Source organism: Panulirus ornatus, chromosome 25 (assembly GCF_036320965.1).
Source record: "Panulirus ornatus isolate Po-2019 chromosome 25, ASM3632096v1, whole genome shotgun sequence".
NCBI classification, from domain to species: Eukaryota; Metazoa; Arthropoda; class Malacostraca; order Decapoda; family Palinuridae; genus Panulirus; species Panulirus ornatus.
Genome location: NC_092248.1, coordinates 3,609,763 through 3,635,532, shown reverse-complemented (window position 1 = coordinate 3,635,532; position 25,770 = coordinate 3,609,763). Strand labels below are relative to the sequence as shown.

The following is a 25,770-nucleotide window of genomic DNA, read 5'->3' as shown; positions in this document are numbered from 1 at the left end:
AAAAATGTAAGAAACAATTTAGAAAACAAACTTTTAGCTTGAAATGAATGAAAAAAAATGAATGTCACATAATGGTTCAACCTCTGGCTATGGAAAAGGAAATGTACAATTTATTCACACAAACGTCAGTAGCAGTTCTCATCAATTTCACCACTGTGTCAATAAGCTTCAATGTCTAAGCTACATAACTAAGTTATGATCTATTAATGTCAATCCTGTAAACATCAATTACTAACCTTGGAAGTGTTTTTTAAAGACATAGACTGGTCAAGATATCCATTAAATGCTTCCCACACAAGACAACCAAGCCCCCACATGTCTGCTGCCCTGTGAGAGAAAAATAAAACAAGGCATCATGTATTGCAATAAAGATCAAATCAATACATGTGTTGAAAAAAGTCGGCTTAGAAAGGTGATAAGAAACACTGTTTAAACTGCAAACTGCTTAAAAGAATTGTTCCATAAGGAAAATCCCTACAAAGTCTTTTCAAGCATGAAAAACTCTTTCTCCCCAGGATGGTGTCCCATGAGCTATGAGAGATTCTCCCAGAAGTCTTTGGTTAAAAAAACCTCTAAACTCCTAACCCTCAGGTGACATGAAAGCCTGAACCCTAGTTAACCACCTACTTGGTGGTACTGGCTAATGGCTCAGCCTGAGTCTGCCCTGGGACCAATCAACTACCTCCCTCAATAATGACATCATCACCCTCTGGCCATCAGGACTAAACTGCCTTACAGATTAAAAACATAGATGTCAACTCAATCGTAATCATTACCATTATAAAGAAAGGTTTTTGTAGGAGTGGGGAAGGAAGGGCGGGAAACACAAAGCAGAAAAAATGCTCAGAGGTCACTGCCCTTGAAAAAACAAGGTTTACATACTTCAAATCCTACATTTCTCTCTAAGGTTGGTTCATCCTACTTGCTATAAAAGCATACCAACATTCAGAGGAGGGTTAGAAAAAAATTTCTTAAGAAGGATGACAAAACATTACCTCAGAAGTCACCTATGACACACCAGTATGTCTGCCCAGACAGTGACAGAATAAATCTCAGTTGTAGAAAAAAGTAAACTGGAGATATCAGCATGAGCATGGTGTGATCATTAAAAGAAAGTAGAGAATTAAAAATGAAAGTGACGTGATCTTAAGTGGATATCAAAGAAGAAAACATACTGGTTGATACTTCCACTGTTTTTGTGTGGAGACTAGTACCTCAAGGTTCAACTGTTATGATTCATTTCTTCAAAGCTGTGTATTTTTCTTCCCCCATTCATCTTTCCCTCTTTCTACAACCTTTCTACCTTTAAGAGTCAAATTAACAAACATCTGCAGTGCCCTGATTAATTCTAACTTTTTTCATCTTACTCTTTTCCTTTTCACTTGAGATGGCCTTGACTGGGGAATGTTCAGCCAGTGTCATGTCAGTCACTGAGGTAGTCAGGGTATTCAAAAAGACTGGAGAAATTCTTTTTGTAATTTAGTAAGATAAATGAGGAAAAAATGGAGGGAAGTCAAGGAAAAGGTGGAAAAAAGGAAAATGTGAGCAAATAAAAAAAGGTGTTCATATAAAGGAATGTACAGTAATATGTATGGTGGCAATGAGATTCTCTACAGCCCATGTTGCCATACAGGGAAAATGGCACAAAGATAAATTCATAAAGGTACAAAGCATGCTTATAACATAAAACAAAGACTCACCATTTAGTTGTAGTTCGCATTTTTGATAAATCAGTCTTTTCTGGAGGGTTATAGACATCTAATTGTGGTATAACTTTGACGGGATACATGGATGAATCACTGTTAGAATACTCCACACCGCCCAATTTCCATTCTCCCGCAGGTGTGACAAATACACTGCTTGCACAAACGTTATAATGAATTAAATTTCCATCATTGTTTAAGAAGCTCAGTCCTTTCTGTGGATAAGTATTAAGAAATATTAGTTACATATCATGTAAAATAATAAAATTTACATTAAAGTACCTTATCCTACTTCAGGAGCACCTTTTGTGGGGCTTCCAAAGCATTCAAAAAGTCAGCGAGACCCATCAATTACGACTACAGATAAAATGTGATGAGTTTGTTTTGTTGGGGTGAGAGACAGGAAGCTGAGAAGTAGGTGTTCAGTGTCTTCAACGTGGAAGTTGCATGTTAGGCACAAGCGGTCCTGTGATATGATGAACCAATGTTTGCAATGCTGAAGAGATGAATGGTATCTAAAGTGCAGAGGAGTGGGTGTGTTTCAAGTTTGTTTGGGGAGTGTAGTACCAGTCTGGTAGAATGGAGTTCAAGACTGAGTTAGGGGAGTGGCTCTTTACTACTTCCCTGCTTATCACAAGGTGAATACTTCTCATCAATATGATGTTTACAGGGGATGAAAAGATCAGCAAATATATGTGGACACTGTGAGAATCTGGGGTGAGATCATATCATCAATAAAGATAGTATGTGGTCATATTATGGCTTAGATGTGATGCAGATTATTATTATTACATAAGATTGGGTACTAAGCATGCTCACCTGGGAAAATATAGGAAGTACTGTTTCATTGTGTACTAGTTGACTGTTTCATTGTGTACTAGTTGAATGTTTGTGGCTGCTAAGCAACTAGTGATTCTTCTGAGTGCTCTATTGTGTGTGGTTTACAGATTCACTATATTTGCTTTACACAATATGATTTATGTCAACTTATCTCCAAAAACTACTTCACTATATATCACCAGACTTGTATTCCACTTTGCATCTCTCTTGCTCACATACTTATCCAACACATCCTACCATCTCATATTTGTTTTTTCATGTATTCACACTCACATGATGTTTTGGTCATATTTTCCACAAAGCATGTAGAAGTTGGTGGATAGCCAACAACCAGGGAGGTATATTACCAGTACTACCCATCTGAGAATTAGGGAGGGTTAGTGACAGCTGCACAGTGAACTAGCACTTCAATGGTTGTCAAGTTGCACTCCTCTGACACAGGTAGCTGTCTTTTCTTCATGCCTCACCCATACATGGACTAATGGCAATCTGTCTGCAAACATACAATTTCTCCTTGTCATAAATAATACAACACTTAATTCACACAACTCATTCTTTGTAACTAGATTTTCCTGCAGTGAGCACTGTGCATTAGCCCTGCCTTTCAGCAAAATGGTAGGAGCAATAGACAGAAGTAGTTTAGAATGGAGCTTTAGATAGAAGTAGTAAGTAGGAACATTATGCAAGAGCATTAGGAAGAAGTACTCCGTTGAAACATTAGGTAGGAGACTCTGCAAACACTGTGCTAGCGTTGCCCTCTCCCAGTGGCCTGTTTAGGGTTAGGCACTAAAGGTTAAAAAGCGGCAATGGAGTTCACTTGTTATGGAGACTCTTTTGCCATGGTCAACCCCTTAAGGGAGTTCTAACCAGGAACAGGTGTCGAGAGATATAGATAGATAGGTAGAAATGGCAAATGATCAGGCAGGCAAGGCATAGATGATGAGTATACAGAGTATTCTTGGGGATTCTTTTTCTCTTGCAAAACCAATGCCAGTAGATATACTCACTGAGTTTAGTTATCTTAGGGCAAGGTTATTAGATTTAGCAGAGTAAAGAGACAGTTTAGCTGGAGTTTGAGTCTGAATGGAAGAAAACTGGAGGAAGTGAAATGTTTTATATAACTGGAAGTGGACTGGACAGAGAATGGAACCATGGCAGCTGAGGTGAGTCACTGGGCAGGAGAGAGGGAAAAAGGTCTGGGAGCAATGACGAAAGTGTGGAAAGAGAGGTCACTATCTCAATGGGTAAAAATGGTTATGTCTGAAGTTACAATAATTTTTAGAGTGTTGTATGGATGCACGGCATGGGCTACGGATAAGTGTGTACAGAAGAGGGTCACTGTGTTGGAAGTTAACTATTTGAGAACATGTGGTGTGACAAGGGTTGATTTTAGTATGTAATGAAAGAGTACGGGAGAGGTGGGATAATAAGAAGAGCATGGCTGGGCAAGAGAGATGTGTAGTAATAAGAACAGCATGGCTGGGTATAAAAGTGCGGTATGTAATAAGAAGAGTATGGCAGAGAAAGCTTAAGAGGGTTGTGCCAAAATGGTTGGTTGACAGAGATGATACATGCATCAAAGGTGAAGGGGAAAAAAAAGGGGGAAGTGAACTGAAGATAGAAGGAAGTTGTGAATAAAATTTTGAGTGCTTAGGGCCTGAACATACAGGAGGGTGAAAGGCTTGTACAGGATTAAGTGAACTGATGTGATGTTATCGATAAACAAGGGGCAACATGCTGTAACTGACTGAAACATAGCAAATGTAGCAGCCAGGGGTCACTGCAGAAAGTTCTGTGAGGCCTGGTTGTGGATGAAGGCTGTGGTTTTGGTGCATTACAACAGAAAGCTATAGGAAGAGTGATAACGAATGAGGCCTTTTCTTCTTTTGTTCTTGGTTTTACCATGCTGACGTGGGACGCGGCGAACAAGTATGAAATAATAAAAAAGATTTCCCATCTCAGACAATCCAAAATAACAGTACCATACAATATGAACTGAATACCACAGGTTTCCAAAAACACAAGTTAAAAATGGTGCCAGTCAGTGAATCTGCACCAAGATGAACATCTAAAAGGCTGTCACTTGCTTGGAAATACAAACATCATGCATAGCAGAGCTCTTACCTACTGCAATTCCAGTCTGAACTAGTCAAGGAGACAGATGAGTAAAAGCTGTATGAGAATAAAATATATTCATATTTATATCTATTTATCATACTTTGTCGCTGTCTCCTGCATTAGCAAGGTAGTGCAAGGAAACAGACGAAAGAATGGCCCAACCCACCCACATACATGTATATACATACACGTCCACACATGCATATATACATACCTATACATTTCAATGTATACATACATACACATACACAGACATATACATATATACGCATGTGTATATGTATATATGAAATGCTGCTTATCACTGGATGGTAGCTAAAGCAATATAAAAGTACCTAATGAATAATGGCACCAAAATTCCATAAAGAGAAAAATCTAAGAAAAAAAGGTCAGAAACCCTAAAAAAGAAAGGTATACATATGTACTTACAGTGACCTGAAGTAGACCCCATGAAACAGCTGTAGTGCGATGTTCTGCAGTGAGGGTGTCATCTTTCAGCCAAATAAGCAAGGGGGTTACAGGTTCAGTCACCAAATACACCATCTTGTCATTCTGCATGTTACAAGAAAGAAAGATACATGAAAAAGAACAATAATGCAAAATCAATAACAAAATTATGTGGTAAAAACTGGAAGAGTGAACCACCATAATATCACACAAAAAACTTTGCTTTCCTCTTACAATTATGAGGACAGCGAGTCTTAATTTCTTATGCTGCATAAGAAAAAATCTGGATATGAAGAAAGTGAGTGAATAGTGGTATATTGCTAACTGTAGTACATCTACACCATTTTTCATCATTATGTGGAGGAAAAACTCATTCTTCTATAGCATATATAAAGACCATACATCATTAGGCAATGAAAATAATGAAATGTGGGACACATAACCAGTAATTCCATGGAAAAGAAGAGGAAAAACATTACCTCTGACCATTCAGTCTCAAAAATACATGAAAATCTTAAAGTTGGAAATATCACAGGAGGAGCAATATTTGACAGAAGGAAGAGAATTCTACAGCTTTACTGTTCACGGAAAGGAGGTACGCTGGTCCCTGCACAGAAACTGTAGATGGAAAGCAGCACATGCTGTGGGTCTGCACTTTAGTGGTTGGGACACATGCAGAAAGCTCATGGAAGCAGTGGCCAAAATAGTCACTGTAGAACAGAGACAGGGCAGCAACATCACAGATGATGGAAAGGGAAGGTTAAGGAGGGATGACAGTATGAGAGTTAATATGGCTGAGGGCTTTTAATTCATCTGTGGAAGAAGGGGGGGTGGGGGATTGATGAAAAATAAAATTAAAGTTATAAACAATACAGAAATATTGAGCTAAACAGGTTAAGAGCTGGGAGACTCAAGATCCTCAGATACGCAATAGGTGTTTTTGTACTAAAACAAGCATAAATATTACCCTTTAAGCTAAAACAATAGCTATGATTATAGTTAACAATAACAGTGAAAAGCAATGGCATCCATGAACAAGTGGGTTTCAGAAAAGAGATCAGACGAGGAAGTAGGAAGATGGTGTTCAATAAAGGGAGGCTGGGTCTGAGATTGCAAATGTTGAAGAAAAGGATAGAGAAAAAGACACATCTAGGAACAGCGTCAGTGGCGGTGAGGTGGATTCCAGTCACTTAATAGTGGTCAAGGGGACCTCAAGAAATGCTCACCCCTCCTTGACAAATGGTACTATTCAAGTCATGGCCAGAAAGACATCACTTGACATACAAGCAACCCCTGCTTAATGCTCTTTATTATTTCCAGAAAACTAAGTGTTATGCTAAACATCACTTAATGGAGACTATTTTCCTATGAAAAAAAATTATGCAAATGGATTCAATGCATTACCACAGCCCTCTCTTTGAGCTATAAAATGATAATAACAGAAATTTCATGAAATTGGTTGCTATTACAGTTATAGCTCAAAAATCCAAATATCAAAAGTCTGCAGTTTCAGATTTAAAGCACATTACCCTCACTATCATGCAAAAAAATGAAATATTACATAAATCAGGCAAAGATGTTTTGGCAATCAAACTCACTGAACAGTATGGTGTTGGAAACAGCAAATTATGACATCAAGAGGCAACACGAAAAGATGTCAAAATACTGTGCTGACAATTAAACAAAGACAGGGCCAGCCATAAATCACCTAGGAAGGTTAGCAGAGCTTGACAATATGGTGTAGGGGTGATTTAAGTGTTAAATGCAAAGTAAAAGGTTGTCTATTTCTGGCTCCTTTTTGTAGGAAAAGGCCAGACAGCTTCACCACTCAAAAGTATGTAATTTTCAGGAATTCATACACTGACTAGTCCAAAGGTTATCAGATTTTCAAGTTTTGATGGTACTTTACAAAATACCACTGTGTACTACACAAATAGTTTAAATGTATAACAAGTTACACAGATAAAGTTCAGTACATCTCTTACTATAAACCCCCCCTTGCTAGTATGAAAAGGCTCAACATCAAACCCCCTGTGATAATCTTCCTTTAGATCCTCAGGCAGACTCCTGGCTTTCTTCTGAATATGCAATAAATTCAGCAAAATTTGGCATCAAACTATACCCTTGATCTACATACTAAAGAGCCTTTCCATTTCTCTCATTATTGGAGCCATACTTCTATCTAACTTCAGAGCAGAAAAAGGATTGCAATTTTCCACATTCTCTTATTCTTTGCATTTTCCAGAATTATCCTTACCAATGATCTAATCAAAGACAGCACTCTAAATAGCTACTTAAAACCAGAGTTTACATAATTACATTTAATATAATCTAAAATCTAACTACAGAGTGTCACAACAAAAGCACAAAGCAAAATTAGCAAAAAGAGCATAACAGTGAAAAAGTGATGAGCCTGTACTTGAATATACTGCATAAAGATTACATTAGGAAATCTGTGATAAAAATAATGTCATGTGATTTACAAGCCATCAAGAATTAAATAAGATATGGAGAGAATGTGTGTCTGTGGAATGAATTCCAGCAACCAATGCGTATGTATGACAGAAAGAGAAGATAAAAACTAAACCTGGACCAGGGATATGAGAGCCACTGCAGCAAACATTACTGCACAGTGCTATTTTTAAACCTCCCATTAACCTGTAGTATCTCCATAGTCAGTGGTTGGCTGTCACCTATTGAAATTAAAATGTGATTTACATGGTTTAAAAAAAAAAAAAATGGAAATTTACCTCTAGACTATCCATGTAGGTAAGGATGCAGGGGTGGCGAAGTGTCTTCAACTTCTTAACTGCAGACTTAGCTATGTCCAAATAAGATGAATTCCCATCCTTTACATCACATATAAACAAACTCACTTCTTCACCGTTTTGCTGTTAAAGACAAGAGTAAAATAATAAGTATGCAGTACTTGACCAATGGCAGACCGATGATCTTATGGCATCTGCCAGGTTTCAAGCATACATCGTAAGTAACATCATATATACAAAATTACACTCCAAAATCAAGCTTTCCTACAACTTAAACATTTTGGTCATCTGGAAAAACAGTCTGGTGAATAAGTTCATGTCTAAAATGGTAGTGTCCCAGAGTACTGATGGCCATTTGGTCATCCAATCCCATTGTGGCTCCATGCAAGATCTGGCTGCCTACACTGCTTTTTGCTGCTTACAAGCGAATCACCATTATTAAGGTTGCTTTTAAGTACGAACTAAAAACTTGCCATTCTGCTGTCACACTCTCAAAAACAGAGATCAAATGATACACTACAATAAAACAGTACAATAAGTAGTAAATGTAACAATTTACTAAAGCAATGAATTCTGAAAAATGATGCATGACATCACCCACACCAAATGTTATGCATATGAAGGATAACACTGTACACATGGTATTTACATACAATATAACATCAATGTCTATGAGAGATATCTGACACATTTCTGTAGTTAATTGCAGACTTGTCAACCCCACCCCAGATAAGGTAAAATGCTATCCTTTGTATTTACCCTGAGAAACACAACTATTTTGGATTAAGCCATCACTTGAACTAATGTACTGAACTCATATTTCCAAAACCCATCTAAGGTTGTCTTAAGCTATTTTACACTCACATAAATTCAACATTTCTTATGCCTTTCCTTTGTTTGGTTAAATTGCTGCAAGTTTCAATGTACCTGAATCTACCCTGGGCTGAGCTAGGTTATTCTAACCTGAGTTACAAGTTACATCAAGTTACACCTTACTCACTTTTCCTGAATTAACCTGGGAAAAGTTATATTGCTCTAAGTTCTAACAAACTCAACCTTTCCTGAACTTATTCTGACTTTGGTTACAATAAACAAAGTTTTAACATATTATGCCTTCTTCAACTTAACCCAGTTTAGATCATACTGCTGTAAGTTCCAACATAATCAGCCTTTCCTTCAAATGATGTACTTTCAAACATATCAGACATTCCTTAACTCGACCTGGGTTAGGATAGTTAAGACTGCTTCATCTTCCAACATATTCAGCCTCAACTCCACTTAATCCGAGTTAAATCAGAATCAGTAATCAAGTCCACATTAGGTTGTCTTAGTAATTTTTCTAAAACATACAATACTCCCTTATCTTTCAAGCCCTGTCCTCCTTGGTCTAATTCTTATGTTTCACTGAATGTCTTAGAAACACTACAATTACAGAAACTCTGAATTTCACCTGCAACACTAACATCAGGACATCAACTGTCCCAGATACAAAAGCAAAAGCTATCAGGAGAGGTGAAAGATGTTAAAGTTACAATGAATGGCTAAGAAAAAGATATAAGGGGATCTTTAAAAGGGTAAAAAGAAAGAATTTTAATGTAATTATTCAATCCTGAAAAAATCACACTCTAAGAATACAATGAAATCAAGGGAAAGTCCAGACAAACGACAAGGGCCAGTAAGCCAAAATTTCTTCAACCAGAGAATCATATGAGAATGGAACTGTCTACTATACGATATTTGCCAGAACCAGGAACGAAATGAACGCCCCATTCGATAAGCATCTGCTCGACATGTATTAATATTAGTATGGATCTTTACAAAACGATTGACCCATCAGTGTAAAAGAAAGTTTGCCTATTTCTACACGTGTAAGAAAGCCTCCTTCACATATAAGAACTGACAGACAACTCGCAAATGCATTAAAGCGGATTCTGCTTATTAATATTATTTCTGCGAGATATACCTAAAGATACATGTATCATTGGCTTGATTTTGTAGAATCTCAGAAGATTAATATAACAAAATACAGTAAATCAGTATAGGAAGCATGGATTTCTGTATTACAATGCACTGTTTAACAGCAATCATGCTAAAACACTACTATACATTCAACTTGAAACGTGGGTTCTTGACATTACCTTTTTCTTGCCTCGATGGAGCTTCCATATACTACGACTGTCCCCTGAACGTATTTCTTCTCCTAATTCATATGGAAAGGAACTAGTTGGGTCGCGTGAGAATATCGACCACATAGTTTCCCTGTGCCCTTTAATCCTATGAAGATGCGATAACCTCAGATGTCATCCGTAAATTGCCAACACATACACTGCAAAGTTTATAAGCTCACCAACTAGCTCCAGCCATTCAAAACAAACCCCATTTACTTGATAAAATATAATATCATCGAGTAATATCACACTGAAAACTATTCGTTTTTTGATTTAGTACATGATTAAGTTTATTAATAGATTATGGAAAAAGTGTTATGACTATTTCGAGGAATCGTTTTTCAAAGGACTTTTACGAACGAGTTTACGGTAGACAGCGGCAGATGCGACAGATATCGCAGTGTGAAAACTATAAAAGATATATTCATATTTAATCAGCTTTTTGGATTTTGTTTTACACTTGACAGCTCAGAAAACCTTTACTGAAATACGCATTTATCATACAAGAGTTATAGAAGATGATTTAAGGATACGAAGGAAGTGAATAAGGACAAAAGGATTTTTACGCGAGTAGAAACTAGCTGCAACACCAATGAAAAGGAATGGGTAAGAGGCCTTGAAATATCCAGAAGAGACGTACCCAAGATTCTAAATGGTAATGATTTATATAATGCTCATAGTCTTGATGAAATTCCCTTGGAAGTGCTGACGTTGTGTCTGAATACCCTTGACAAACCACTGGAAATATGTCGCAAGAGTAAAGGTAAGACGCACTGTTGGAAGAGGGTAACGTCATCACGAGAAAGACCTAATTAATATGTGTCTAATTACACACCAATCACTCTGACAAAAGTGATTTGTAGGGTACCGAAGACGGTAATCAAATAGCAAATGAGTGACTTTATACAGAGGATAACTACTTAAGTGAGATTCAGATTACAAAGTGAAAGAGCACGATTTCTGGGAAAGGTCGTGTGAAACGACCATCTCAGATTTCTGTGAGTGAGCTCCGTATTAGATAAAGAAAAAGGCTGGATGGATTGTCTCATTTGGACTATGTAGAAAGGATTTGACACTGTACCTTATGGTGGGCTGATTCGGATGTTGAATCTCGTCAGAAATATGGAGATTACCTCGAACGATACATCTAGTGGGGGAAAAAAAAAAAAGAGACCAATAGTCGCATGTCAGAGAAGACTTTGAAATGCTTTGTCACAGTGGCATGCTACATGGTTCTGTTTTGGATGCATTGCTTTTCCTTATTACTGTGAACGGCTGGACAGAACTCGACTCCATCCTGAAAATGCCGATGATGACGGGGTCATATGAGAAGTAATGAAGAGGATGATTGCATCAACTTACAAGGGGACCTAAACAGATTCCAAAGTTGGTCTGATACATAGTTGATGTAATTCATCCTGAGTGAATGTAATTAGGCTGGGACCCAGCGAAAGAGGGGCTTGATATGAATGCAAGAAGTAAGCTGCAGCAATCTGTGTGGGAGACTTTTGAGTCAACGTTGTCCCATATCTGTCGCTAGAGTTCTGCCTTGAGATCTGTAATGTAGACACCTCCTTAAGCGCTTCACAAGCTCCTTAATAGGGTATCATCGGGCAGGAAAGTAAATGTAGTACTTTTATTGACAGATGGATGGATAGATACTTCCTTGTCCAAAAATTATAGAAGTACGTAAGGAGGACCAAAGCGGTTACAAGCTGAGCACATCCACAAGATTGCCTCTTTCAACGAGCCATTTGGTTTCTCAGTTCATAATGAGTTCGTAACCCCATTCAGAGCTGAGACTACCTGGGTAGTTAGAGGTGGGGAAAAGTCTTGCACCGAGAAATGGCCTCAAGTTGTACCCATCACCCACGACAGTATCTGGCAACGTCTCCAAGGACACCTCTCAAATTAGTCGACCAGTGGCAATAAAACTTGTCGCGACGATTTCTCTCATATCTTGTCTACTTGATGTACGCAGTCGAGTCATGTGCGCTTCTTCTATCTATCTAGTATATATGTCATATCGCCAAACTTCTGCTTATCACTGGTCAACATGACAGGCACAATGTCGGAAAAAACAATCGTTTTAAATGTTTTCCCAGACAGGAACATCATCAGCCTTCAACCTCCGGTGAAGTGGCTTATAGATTAGTATATTCCTATCGATAATGCGATAAGTATCTCGCCTTACAACACACGATAACGTGACAATCGGCCACCATGTCTCACTTGTTGCTGTATGTTGCCTCTCGACACGAAGGTTCAATTATTCGTACTCGGACAATGGACAATGAGACCCAATGGTGATGGGTTTTCATATCAAATCCTTGAGATCACAGACTGGATCACTTGGAGGCAACATTAAGGTTATTGGTCGTCGACGTATGGTGGTGAAGGTCCACCTCTGATACAGGTTTATCTGCGGAGAACACAGTGGCAGTAGCGCCAACGGCAACAACGTCGACGCTTCTCTCCGGCAGTTAGTCGTGCCTAGATCTGTTGTGTTGGTGGATGGCGATGGTGGTGTTGAAGGTCTAAGGAGCGGCATCCTTGTGTCTCACTAAAGACAAACCTAGAATGTTGAAATTACAATGCGCATAATGTAAGTGAACAGTTAAAGGCATCAGGAAGTCGTACGAGGATAATTGATGGCCACTGGACAAGGCAGTAAGAACAAATGCTCATGTTTACTCAAACATAGGTACATCAAATGATTCTTTGCTGTCACTAAGGAGGTGTCACAGAGTACTCTCGTCAAGTGGTGTTACAGTTAAATTTACTTTTACTTTGATGAAACACATAGTCTTTGTCTGAATGTTCATTGAATATAAGTGAGGACATTAGTGCAGAAAAAGACGTAGCTAATTCTCCTTACGAAGGTGGAATCAGCGTGTATGTCGAACTTCTAAGCTCTCCCCTAACTCTTGCATCAACGTATAGAAATGTAAAATGAGCCTTTATGTAATAGACTTAACCTGAGTACATCCAGCATTCCTGAGTCTTCAGGCATACAGCAAAACAACAAAACCTAGTATATAAATACCGACATCAATCCCAAGTACAAACTATGGTGGTATTCAAGAAATACTGAGACGTGACATCGGTGCTCCCAGCTGGGGCTGGGTAGCTCCCAACTGGAGTTCAGTTGCCCCAGCTGGGATTTAGCGGTCTCTCTCTAGGTACCACTCAACTGGGGTGGAGTGGTAACCAGCTGGAGTAGAGTGGCACGCAGCTGGGGCTCTCGTTAAACTACTTGTGGCTATAAATCTACTTCTCTGAGCGTGCAGGAAGGATATGCTTAGTTCCCCTGATGATTTGCTACTGACTGCAATATAGAATGATGGTTGTTCGGCAAATCTTATGTATATTCATAAGTGAGTAGGACTAAGACGCCATTATATATATATATATATATATATATATATATATATATATATATATATATATATATATATATATATATATATTTGATCGTCGTTTCCTGCGTTAGCAGAATAACGCAAGGAACACGAAGAAAGGCCGCTCACCTCCATTCTCTAGCTGTCATGGGTAATGCACTGAAACTACAGTTCCCTATCAATAACCAGGCCCCACAGACCTTTCCATGGCTTACCCCAGACGCTTCACATGCCCTGGTTCAGTCCACTAAGCACGTCGACCCTAGTAAGCTACATCGTTCCAGTTCGCTATATCCCGTGCAAGCCTTTCACCTTCCTGCATGTTCAGGTCACAGTCGCTCAAAATCTTTTTCACTCCAACCTTCCATGTCCAATTTAGTCTCCCTGTTCTCCTGCTTTCCTTTGCCTCTAACCCATATATCCTCTTTGTCAACCTTTCCTCGCTCATTCTCTCCATATGCTCAAACCATTTCAGCACACCTTCAGCTTTCTCAACCACGCCCTTTTCGTTACCACAGCTCTTTCATCCTTTCTACCGTTTCATTACTTACCGAAACAAACCACCTCACACCTCAAACATTTCATTTTTGTCTTACCAGACAACGTTCTCTCTTTTCACACATTCCTCAGCGCTACAGGAACCTTCGCTCCCTCACCCACCCTATGACTCGCTTCCTTTTCCATGGTTCCATTCGCAGCCATGTACACTCACAGGTATCTAAAACACTTCACCTCCTCCAGTTTCTCTCCATTTAAAGTCACACTCCATCTAACCAGTCCCTCAACCCTGCTGAACCTAATACCCTTTCTTTTATCATATTTACTGTCAACTTCTGTTTTCACTTATCATTTCAAACTTAGTCACCAACTTCTGCAGTCTGTCACTCGAATCAACCACAAGTGCTATAACATCAACAAACAATTGACTCACTTCCTAGGCCCTCTCATCCCTTACAGACTGCATACTCACCCTTCTCTCCAAGACCCTCACATTTATCTCCCTCACCACTTCATCCATAAACAAATTGAACGACCATGTTGATATCACACACCCCTGCCGCACACCAGCCTTCACTTGGGACCACTCAATCTCCTCTCTTCCTACTCGTACACATGCTTTACATTCTTTAATAAAAAAAAGTCTCTGCTTCAAGCAGCTTTACCACCACACCGTTTATTCTTAAGACCTTCCACAAAGCATCCCTATCAATCCCATCATATGCTCTCTCCAGATCCATAACTGCTACATACAAATCCATCTATTTCTCTAAGTATCTTTCACATACATTTTTTTTTTTTAAAGCAAACACCTTATCCACACGTTCTCTACCACTTCTGAAACCACACTGCTCCTTCCCATTCTGATGCTCTGTACATACCTTCACCTCAATCAATACCCCCTCATACAACTTACCATGTATACTCAACAAACTTATACCTCTGTAGTTTAAACACACCTTTATCCCCATTTCCTTAATATAATGGCACTATACATGCATTTCGCCAATTCTCAGGCACCTGACTATAATCATAGGTTAGATTATTCCCTATGTTATTATATACGATTCATCATAACAAAAATTAATGGTCTTTCTTTTTAACATATACATGAATAGTGAAGTGAGTCCCATCAAGAGGGCAGGCCAGCCAGCGCACATTGTGGTGCCACAGACATTTTCTTCCAGAGTTTTATAACTCCCTCCCGTTGGAATGTCTTGGTTGCGGCCGGTAGTGTTGTTGTTGGCGACGCTGGTGGAGGCGTGCCGGGGCGTATACCTGGAAACGTTTCAAACAGGCGTCTGGAAAGTGAAGGAGGACACCTTCTACAACCTGACACTGTCCCTGAGGTTTAACGTTAGTGATGCCCCCAGCGTCTGGGAGCAGGGCCTGGAGGAGGCGCGGCTGGTGGTAACGGTGGTACCCGACCAAGAAGGCAAGCTGGACTTCGTCAACCCCAACGTATTCTTCACGGCTGAAGAGGTGCTTGCTGAAGTCAACAAAACTCTCACCTTCTCCGGCTACTATTGGGGGATCACCCACCTCTCCTTCTACCTCACACAAAATGACCTTGACCCGGACTTCAACACCACTCTTTTGAGGGACGACCTAGCAGTAAGTATAGTTAGTCAAAAAATAAAAAAAAGAAGTGGACAAACCAAAAAGAAATGTGAAGAAGGAGTAGATTTAAGCTAACTCACTATTCACGTTTCTCCCCCAGATTTCGATACCGGCTGTAGTGAAACTTAAGATTATGATAAACAGAGAATTTGATATATATAAATTTCTTACCTCCTCTGTAGCTTGCGTACTTGTATAAAGACCATATAACCTACATGGTTGAGTGTTGTTACTCTTGATAATCCTCATGAATGACATGATCGAAATTAAGTTTCTAAGATGACGCTGTGTTTCTGTTGTATATTAGTATGTGTGAAGTATGGTAATTTCTTACTTTGGTTAATTCTTTATTTCACTTAAATTCTTACCCTCCCCCTCTTGTTTAGCATTTTGTTTACTCCTGCTGGTCCCCCTACCCTACTCTGCAAGCAACATGAAAAAAGTCATCCGGAAAGGGATTTGAAATATTTGAGTCAGACCAAACTCACAACACTGCGACATTTACTACGATAATATCAAATTACAGAAGTTACTCATTCAATACCCTAGCCTGCATTTTCTCTAAAAGAAAATAAGAATCTAAATTGCCAGACATTCATACATTTTGCTACTGATAATTCATCCCGTTGAATGAGTCGCTATTGCTGAAATTTAAATTAACGAGTTATATTGAACTCAGCAACCAACTGGTTAATCTGCCCGTAAAGTTGTAAATATTAGAGTCAACTTAAAACATTTACAGTTTACCGACTTTCCTTTCAGAGTCACCAGTAACAAGATATAAATACTTACAGGTGGTTAATATAAATCTAAAGCCATATGTAAGAGAAAAGTCGGTATGTCAGGTTATGGATACATCCTTACCTGAAAATGATAAAGTATTTCCGGTTATTGGATTTTTTTAGGTTGGTAGACCTAAAACTACCCGAAAATTTGAGAAGTCTAGAGCCAGAATAACCAACCAACCGTTCGTAGTCCTAATATGTCATTGAAATGACTGACTTCATCAATATTATTGCGACCAAGAACACACTTCATCACAGAGGTAATCAATTCATCAATATTATTGCGACCAAGAACACACTTCATCACAGAGGTAATCAAGTAATCTTCCCACTTGTCGAAGCAACGGACGTTATGTTTAAGCTTAGCTGATGTCGCGTACCAAAGATCCTAGAATTTGTCGCGCATTTGTCGTTGATGCCTGCTGACCTCGCCCACCTGGGGTTCTCGTGGTATCCTAAAAGGTCAGGTTAGTTGGTTATGTGATTTGGTTAGGGTAAGGTAGTTAGCTGGAATGGATCTGGTAGGGCGTAAGGATGTGAAAACGACGTCCAAAAAAATCACACGGTAAACAGAACTCCGCCTACTCAAAGGTAGTAGTGTCATCGGAGTACAATCTCTAGACAAACAATTTCTCACCCCAAACGAATTCATCCTTTCCCTGCTACTGACCGTAGTCTTAAACCTGCAGGAGTCCCTGGAGAAGGAATCCCGGGATTACATTATTATAATAGCATAAAAAATACTATAAAAATACCTCCTCTACCGTGGGTAAATTCTGGAGAGCCTTCGAAAACAACTGTGGTTTCTGGGGCATGGAATCTCTCATTGCTGCAAGGGAAGTGGCTGTGTTAAGAGGCACCAATCATTATAAAGAACTGTGAACTTATAAGATGTATGATCTACGTAGTTTCTGATAACTGTCATATCAGCGTCATGTATTGTTTTGTATATCCTTAATATATATATATATATATATATATATATATATATATATATATATATATATATATATATATATATATATATATATATATATCTTTTTTTCTTCTTTCATACTATTCGCCATTTCCCGCATTAGCGAGGTAGCGTTAAGAACAGAGGATTGGGCCTTTGAGGGAATATCCTCACCTGGCCCCCTTCTCTGTTCCTTCTTTGGAAAGTTAAAAAAAAAAAAATGAGAGGAGAGGATTTCTAGCCCCCCGCTATATATGGGTGTGATCATTACCTGCTTAAGATATATGTTCGTGTCCTGCCCAAACCATCCACTTTCCTTGCTCCTCGAACCATTTTGTTGATTTTGGCACAAATTTCGTCCACATGCTTCTTATTCATTTTACCGTCTTCATGGGCTTCTGTGATCTTTTTTTTTTTTTTCTTATCGTAGAGTTTCTTCACTTACTATCTGATGTTGTGTTATAAGCATTCCCGATAAAGAAAAATTGCTTATCCATTCCTAAAAAATGAATTAACCTGAACAAGCGTTTGCTTGTCTTCATTAAACATGTTTATATCTTAGTTCATCTTATCACTATCATTTTTAACTTTAACCATCTTTCTTTACTGGTCGGATCATGTGCCATGCTCACTTCCCAAACCACGTTTGTTGGCATAGTTCTCCTGCTTCCAGTTGTTGTTCGCCTGCTGTCCATACGTCGTTTTATGGGATTCATTAACTAGTATGCTTGTTCACTTTCCCTTCCAAGTGTTTGGTTTACGCGTGTTCATCTCCCCTGACCGCAAGATCTGCCGCCACAGATCACCGTGGACCGCATGGCCCTCACCCTTGACATAGTCTTCATCTCCGTCGGCTCGGTGTTCGTCCTCTTCAACAACGCCAACATGGGAGCCCAGCTGAACTTGGAGATAATCAAGAGCGTCCTGAAGCGACCCGTCGGCCCTCTGTGTGGCTTCCTATCGCAGTTCGCAGTTATGCCCATGGTAAGTCCACCTCCATCTCTTCCCGGTTCACTCGTATGACTCTGATGATAGTGGAATCATCTCCCAGTTCATATGTATGACGCTCTAGCGAGCCGGGCTTCCGTCTCAAAGTTCACTCGCGTACCTCTGGAGAGAGAGAGAGAGAGAGAGAGAGAGAGAGAGAGAGAGAGAGAGAGAGGCTACATCTTTTACGTATCCTCCAACAACAGTTTCTGCTATTCGTTCGTCTTAATCTGCTATTTTTCCGCTTTTGTCTGTCTGTCTCTAATCTTTCAATTTATTCGCGTATATTTCAAAAGGAATATGCAGCAAATCAATTCTATATCACGTCCAGGCCAGTTTCTGGATGGGACACCTGTTGTTCACGGACCCTCTTCAGCGGCTTGGGCTCTTCACACTCGGCTGCAGCCCTGGAGGCACCTCGTCCAACTTCTGGACCCTTATGTTCAACGGAGACATTAACCTCTCCATCACCATGACAGCCATCTCCACCATCGCCGCCATGGGTCCGTATATCTTATATTCCAGGCGAGGTCTATTATCATTTCTATAACACTGCCTACACCATCAACGATTTTATCTTTTGATATTAGAAGTGTTAGATTAGATTATATCTTCCTGTTGGCTATGGTAATATCGCACAGGTATATTCAGTCCAGAATCGGATTGTGTATGAAAACCATAGAGTTCAAATGAAATCACATTTTAAAGTTTTTCAGCCTTTCTGGTGTCTTAGGAATGATGCCGTTGTGGATGTTTACAATGGGTAAACAGCTGCTTCAGGAGAACGCGGATCTGCAGATCCCCTTCGGCAATATGGCCGTGTCACTTGCCAGTTTAACAATTCCCGTCTGCATTGGCATTTTAATCAGGTACTTCATCACTGAAAATCTTTTTTGTCATCCGATGTTTAGAAATTGCCAAAATATCATTTTTTTTTCTTTTTTTTTGCATTTCTGCGTGATTAACCCATTTCTATTGTCCTGCATGTAAGGTTTTCTGCTCTGATGTATTTAATCATGGCAAGATGAACAGAGAATGTATTTCCTGCTATATGGAAAACTATAGATCATGCATACAAGCAACTCCAACTTTTGGTTACCTTCTTATCCATTCCTTCTGCTTGCTACCATGATGGTAATTTGCCCCGAGCTGCAATATTCTGCCTGGTCAGCAAGACAAGAGGATTACCCTAGCTAGGTATGGCGTGCTAGGGACTTACCAGTTTTCCTTGATCTGGCTTATAGAACGCTATTGGCTCACACATTGCTAATGGCCTTTTTCTACTCCCCTGTTTGTCTATGAATAAAATCTGGTAAGACTTTTAGCTCAAAATCAATAAGATAGAACCCTCCACTTCTGCTGTGAATTCTGTTCTGTGATTGTCAGTCTTATCAGTCGGCTTCATTTTTCTTTCGTCGTCTTGCTGATGTTCATCACAAAGTATTTAACTCTCCTCCTATATACTGGCCTTGTCTGATTCATGCAGTGCTAGAGACCTTATTGTGTTCCCTCAGAGGTCTTTCTTCGGCCTCATAGTTTCAAAAATGATCAAAATAGTCACTACAGCCATGAATAAAAATCGACGTCACCCATAGCGGGAAATTACATTTACAAGTTCTATTTTTTTTGTTTTTGTCTTGCTGATCCTCAGCTCTGTGTACGAATATGATCCATGATAATGATCTTGCCTGCCAGTGTGCTACATTTTGTTACTGTGTGTGAATGGGTTCGAATCCTTTGTCGGAGATTTCGGTCTGCAGTTCACCCAGCTGTTCATCCTTCCCACGGAGTTAGTCGGTAGGTTTGGCACCTGACTTAAACAAGGGATATATATATATATATATATATATATATATATATATATATATATATATATATATATATATATATATATGGTCTTGATTAGGGAGTTCGCTAGCCCGTGGCGTCTCAGCTAACATAAAAGTCTTTTCAAACTCTTTCTTGATTTATCAACCACTTTGCCACTGTTCCCTGACTATGTCGAAAACACCCCAGGGGCACGCTGCTTGCATTCCTTCCCCCGTCATTCGCTTCTTCCTATATACATCTATGTATTTGTACCATAAGGGGAGGAAGTTCTACACTGATGAGGCCCCATTTCTTTCAACTTGATCATACAACTGTTTAACCCTCTGTGTGCTGTCCACATTCACATATAACTCGGTGTGTGTTTATCTAACTTTCTGCATTGCACTTTCCTGTATGTTTCTGTGTACATTTTCAGCTGGTAATGTGTACTTTCTAATCGAATTCGTGTGCTCTTCCTGCACCAGGCTACTAACTTTTACTGTCTTACCTTAGGATTAAAAGGCCAATCTGGGCAGATAAGGGCGCCAAGATCATCAAACCGTTCTCCTTCTTCATCCTCCTGTTTTTCATGATTGTGAGTACCTCATGCGAGTTCTCTATGGGTATGCGTGCTTTATGAGACTTATATGGAGTAACTCAATGTTATTCACGGGTACGAGTGCCAGATGGTCCTCGTGGGGCATGAGTACCCAAATTCTTCATGAATGTGAATAATGGATCTTATTCTTAGGGTATGGATACCAGGTGCTCTTGAATGTGATAACACAACCAGGAGAGTTCTCCTACACTTATGCATGTCCTACTGTCACGCAGATGGGGACTTACAACTCGTACAAGGTTGTACTGATGATGACGTGGCAGATGGCAGTGGCTGGCCTGATGGTGGCAGCTTCTGGCTACTCCCTGGGCGCCGTCTTCGCCAGAGTCATGTGCCTCTCCAAGCCTCAGATCATTGCCGTTAGCATCGAGACGGCCTTACAGAACCCTGGTGTGGCTTTTATCCTCCTCAAATTATCCATTGAGAGTCCCTACAGGTAAAAAAAAATACTTTTTTTTTTTTTTTTAGATTTAAACATATGTTACTAAGACATACTAAAAGTCTTTGAAATTAAGGACTAGATTCTTTTGTATGGTGTTATCCAATCATCTTTTCCTTTCGCACAGCGACTTGGCTGCCGTTCCCATTGTAGCCACGCTAATGGTGACGGGGCCACCACTCATACTCACCTTCAGTGTGTACGCTTGCCTCCGACGCTTCTGTGGGTGCTGTCCTGATGACAGCGAGAACCTGAAGGTGGAAGGAGAGGCCGCCAAAAGTCTGCGGGAGCTGACAGAGGGCGCTGATGATGATGACGATGTGTTCGAGGTTATTTCTGATGTGCAGAAGCAAAGAGACAAAGACTGAAGGTCTTCCTATTGTTAAGATAACGAGAAAGAACGAACAAAAACCACACACACACACATATATATATATATATATATATATATATATATATATATATATATATATATATATATATCAATGGGCGAAAATGTGTACCGTCTCATTAAAGAGCTTCTCTCTAGAGGACTCAAAGAAGTCTATCATTTCCCCTGCTACTGACTGCAGCACAGCTTTAAAGATACAGTGCCCCATTAAAGTGGTCTTGGGATTGTATAATAGTAATATATATATATATATATATATATATATATATATATATATATATTTTTTTTTTTTTTTTTCTTTTTTTTTCATACTATTCGCCATTTCCCGCGATAGCGAGGTAGCGTTAATAACAGAGGACTGGGCCTTTGAGGGAATATCCTCACCTGGCCCCCTTCTCTGTTCCTTCTTTTGGAAAATTAAAAAAAAAAAAATTATATATATATATATATATATATATATATATATATATATATATATATATATATATATCTTTTTTTTTTAAACTATTCACCATTTCCCGCGTTAGGGAGGTAGCGTTAAGACCAGAGGACTGGGCCTTTGAGGGAATATCCTCACCTGGCCCCCTTCTCTTCCTTCTTTTGGAAAATTAAAAAAAAAAAAAGAGAGAGAGAGTAGAGGATTTCCGGCCCCCCACTCCATTCCCTTTTAGTCGCCTTCTACGACACGCAGGGAATACGTGGGAAGTATGAAGTCTGTTGGGGATGAGAGAGCTTGGGAAGTGAGTCAGTTGTTGTTCGCTGATGATACAGCGCTGGTGGCTGATTCATGTGAGAAACTGCAGAAGCTGGTGATTGAGTTTGGTGGGGTGTGTGGAAGAAGAGAGTTAAGAGTGGGTGTGAATAAGAGCGGGGTTGTTGGGTGCAGTGGGGTTGAGGGTCGAGTCAATTGGGAGGTGAGTTTGAGTGGAGAGAGGCTGGAGGAAGTGAGGTGTTTTGGATATCTGGGAGTGGATCTGGCAGCGGATGGAACCATGGAAGCGGAAGTGGATCATAGGGGGGGGGGGGGGGGGGCGAGGATTCTGGGGGCCTTGAAGAATGTGTGGAAGTTGAGAACATTGTCTCGGAAAGCAAAAATGGGTGTGTTTGAAGGGATGGTGGTTCCAGCAATGTTGTGTGGTTGCGAGGCGTAGGCTATGGACAGAGTTGTGCGCAGGAGGATGGATGTGCTGGAAATGAGATGTTTGAGGACAATGTGTGGTGTGAGGTGGTTTGATCGAGTGAGTAACGTAAGGGTAAGAGAGATATGTGGAAATAAAAAGAGCGTGGTTGAGAGAGCAGAAGAGGGTGTTTTGAAGTGGTTTGGGCACATGGAGAGGATGAGTGAGGAAAGATTGACCAAGAGGATATATGTGTCGGAGGTGGAGGGAGCAAGGAGAAGAGGGAGACCAAATTGGAGGTGGAAAGATGGAGTGAAAAAGATTTTGTGTGATCGGGGCCTGAACATGCAGGAGGGTGAAAGGAGGGCAAGGAATAGAGTGAATTGGAGCGATGTGGTATACCGGGGTTGACGTGCTGTCAGTGGATTGAATCAAGGCATGTGAAGCGTCTGGGGTGAACCATGGAAAGCTGTGTAGGTATGTATATTTGCGTGTGTGCATGTATGTATATACATGTGTATGGGGGGGGGTTGGGCCATTTCTTTCGTCTGTTTCCTTGCGCTACCTCGCAAACGCGGGAGACAGCGACAAAGTATAAATATATATATATATATATATATATATATATATATATATATATATATATATATATATATATATATATGAGAGTTGGGGTGAGAGAGTATCATTAAATTTTAGGGAGAATAAAAAGATGTTCTGGAAGGAGGTAAATAAAGTGCGTAAGACAAGGGAGCAAATGGGAACTTCAGTGAAGGGCGCTAATGCGGAGGTGATAACAAGTAGTGGTGATGTGAGAAGGAGATGGAGTGAGTATTTTGAAGGTTTGTTGAGTGTGTTTGATGACAGAGTGGCAGATATAGGGTGTCTTGGTCGAGGTGGTGTGCAAAGTGAGAGGGTTAGAGAAAATGATTTGGTAAACAGAGAAGAGGTAGCAAAAGCTTTGCGGAAGATGAAAGCCGGCAAGGCAGCAGGTTTGGATGGTATTGCAGTGGAATTTATTAAAAAAGGGGGTGACTGTATTGTTGACTGGTTGCTCTGTGGAAGGTATTAAGAATATATGGTGTGGGAGGCAAGTTGTTAGAAGCAGTGAAAAGTTTTTATCGAGGATGTAAGGCATGTGTACGTGTAGGAAGAGAGGAAAGTGATTGGTTCTCAGTGAATGTAGGTTTGCGGCAGGGGTGTGTGATGTCTCCATGGTTGTTTAATTTGTTTATGGATGGGGTTGTAAGGGAGGTAAATGCAAGAGTCCTGGAAAGAGGGGCAAGTATGAAGTCTGTTGGGGATGAGAGAGCTTGGGAAGTGAGTCAGTTGTTGTTCGCTGATGATACAGCGCTGGTGGCTGATTCATGTGAGAAACTGCAGAAGCTGGTGACTGAGTTTGGTAAAGTGTGTGGAAGAAGAAAGTTGAGAGTAAATGTGAATAAGAGCAAGGTTATTAGGTACAGTAGGGGTGAGGGTCAAGTCAATTGGGAGGTGAGTTTGAATGGAGAAAAACTGGAGGAAGTGAAGTGTTTTAGATATCTGGGAGTGGATCTGTCAGCGGATGGAACCATGGAAGCGGAAGTGGATCATAGGGTGGGGGAGGGGGCGAAAATTTTGGGAGCCTTGAAAAATGTGTGGAAGTCGAGAACACTATCTCGGAAAGCAAAAATGGGTATGTTTGAGGGAATAGTGGTTCCAACAATGTTGTATGGTTGCGAGGCGTGGGCTATGGATAGAGATGTGCGCAGGAGGATGGATGTGCTGGAAATGAGATGTTTGAGGACAATGTGTGGTGTGAGGTGGTTTGATCGAGTAAGTAACGTAAGGGTAAGAGAGATGTGTGGAAATAAAAAGAGCGTGGTTGAGAGAGCAGAAGAGGGTGTTTTGAAATGGTTTGGGCACATGGAGAGAATGAGTGAGGAGAGATTGACCAAGAGGATATATGTGTCGGAGGTGGAGGGAACGAGGAGAAGAGGGAGACCAAATTGGAGGTGGAAAGATGGAGTGAAAAAGATTTTGTGTGATCGGGGCCTGAACATGCAGGAGGGTGAAAGGAGGGCAAGAAATAGAGTGAATTGGAGTCATGTGGTATACAGGGGTTGACGTGCTGTCAGTGGATTGAAGCAAGGCATGTGAAGCGTCTGGGGTAAACCATGGAAAGCTGTGTAGGTATGTATATTTGCGTGTGTGGACGTGTGTATGTACATGTGTATGGGGGGGGGGGGTTGGGCCATTTCTTTCGTCTGTTTCCTTGCGCTACCTCGCAAACGCGGGAGACAGCGACAAAGTATAAAAAAAAAAAAAAAAAAAAATGACTCATGGTGAGGTGCCTGAGCATTGGCGGAATGCCTGCATAGTGCCATTGTACAAAGGCAAAGGGGATAAGAGTGAGTGCTCAAATTACAGAGGTATAAGTTTGTTGAGTATTCCTGGTAAATTATATGGGAGGGTATTGATTGAGAGGGTGAAGGCATGTACAGAGCATCAGATTGGGGAAGAGCAGTGCGGTTTCAGAAGTGGTAGAGGATGTGTGGATCAGGTGTTTGCTTTGAAGAATGTATGTGAGAAATACTTAGAAAAGCAAATGGATTTGTATGTAGCATTTATGGATCTGGAGAAGGCATATGATAGAGTTGATAGAGATGCTCTGTGGAAGGTATTAAGAATATATGGTGTGGGAGGCAAGTTGTCAGAAGCAGTGAAAAGTTTTGATCGAGGTTGTAAGGCATGTGTACGTGTAGGAAGAGAGGAAAGTGATTGGTTCTCAGTGAATGTAGGTTTGCGGCAGGGGTGTGTGATGTCTCCATGGTTGTTTAATTTGTTTATGGATGGGGTTGTTAGGGAGGTGAAAGCAAGAGTTTTGGAAAGAGGGGCAAGTATGAAGTCTGTTGTGGATGAGAGAGCTTGGGAAGTGAGTCAGTTGTTGTTCGGTGATGATACAGCGCTGGTGGCTGATTCATGTGAGAAACTGCAGAAGCTGGTGACTGATTTTGGTAAAGTGTGTGAAAGAAGAAAGTTAAGAGTAAATGTGAATAAGAGCAAGGTTATTAGGTACAGTAGGGTTGAGGGTCAAGTCAATTGGGAGGTAAGTTTGAATGGAG

At 40.2% G+C, this 25,770-nt stretch overlaps 2 protein-coding genes across 5 annotated transcripts in view; one reads left to right on the top strand and one right to left on the bottom strand.

Annotated features, from left to right (window-relative positions):
* The window catches only part of yata (N-terminal kinase-like protein yata), a 46,966-nt gene extending 36,745 nt beyond the window's left edge, over positions 1 to 10,221 (bottom strand). Inside the window, exons 1-5 of the mRNA XM_071677309.1 lie at positions 10,015 to 10,221; positions 7,859 to 7,999; positions 5,091 to 5,213; positions 1,701 to 1,918; positions 237 to 327 (exon numbers count right to left, since the gene is read on the bottom strand). Coding sequence (XP_071533410.1) covers positions 237 to 327; positions 1,701 to 1,918; positions 5,091 to 5,213; positions 7,859 to 7,999; positions 10,015 to 10,128 — 687 coding nt within the window. The 5' untranslated portion in view covers positions 10,129 to 10,221. The remainder of the gene's footprint in view (positions 1 to 236; positions 328 to 1,700; positions 1,919 to 5,090; positions 5,214 to 7,858; positions 8,000 to 10,014) is intronic.
* A 2,202-nt stretch (positions 10,222 to 12,423) lies between these two features.
* On the top strand, positions 12,424 to 21,696 carry LOC139757180 (ileal sodium/bile acid cotransporter-like). 4 transcript variants are annotated; one of them, XM_071677311.1, is made up of 8 exons: positions 12,424 to 12,526; positions 15,062 to 15,557; positions 18,105 to 18,287; positions 18,622 to 18,793; positions 19,024 to 19,159; positions 20,613 to 20,694; positions 20,934 to 21,154; positions 21,285 to 21,696. In XM_071677311.1, the coding sequence occupies exons 2-8, from the start codon at positions 15,156 to 15,158 to the stop codon at positions 21,523 to 21,525; spliced, it is 1,437 nt and encodes a 478-aa protein (XP_071533412.1). In that variant the 5' UTR covers positions 12,424 to 12,526; positions 15,062 to 15,155; the 3' UTR covers positions 21,526 to 21,696. The 4 variants fall into 4 exon arrangements, with proteins under 4 accessions (XP_071533412.1, XP_071533411.1, XP_071533414.1 ...); XM_071677310.1 differs by having other exon boundaries at positions 12,511 to 12,649; positions 21,285 to 21,649; XM_071677313.1 differs by lacking the exon at positions 12,424 to 12,526 and adding an exon at positions 12,590 to 12,714 and having other exon boundaries at positions 21,285 to 21,649.
* Positions 21,697 to 25,770: the final 4,074 nt, after the last annotated feature.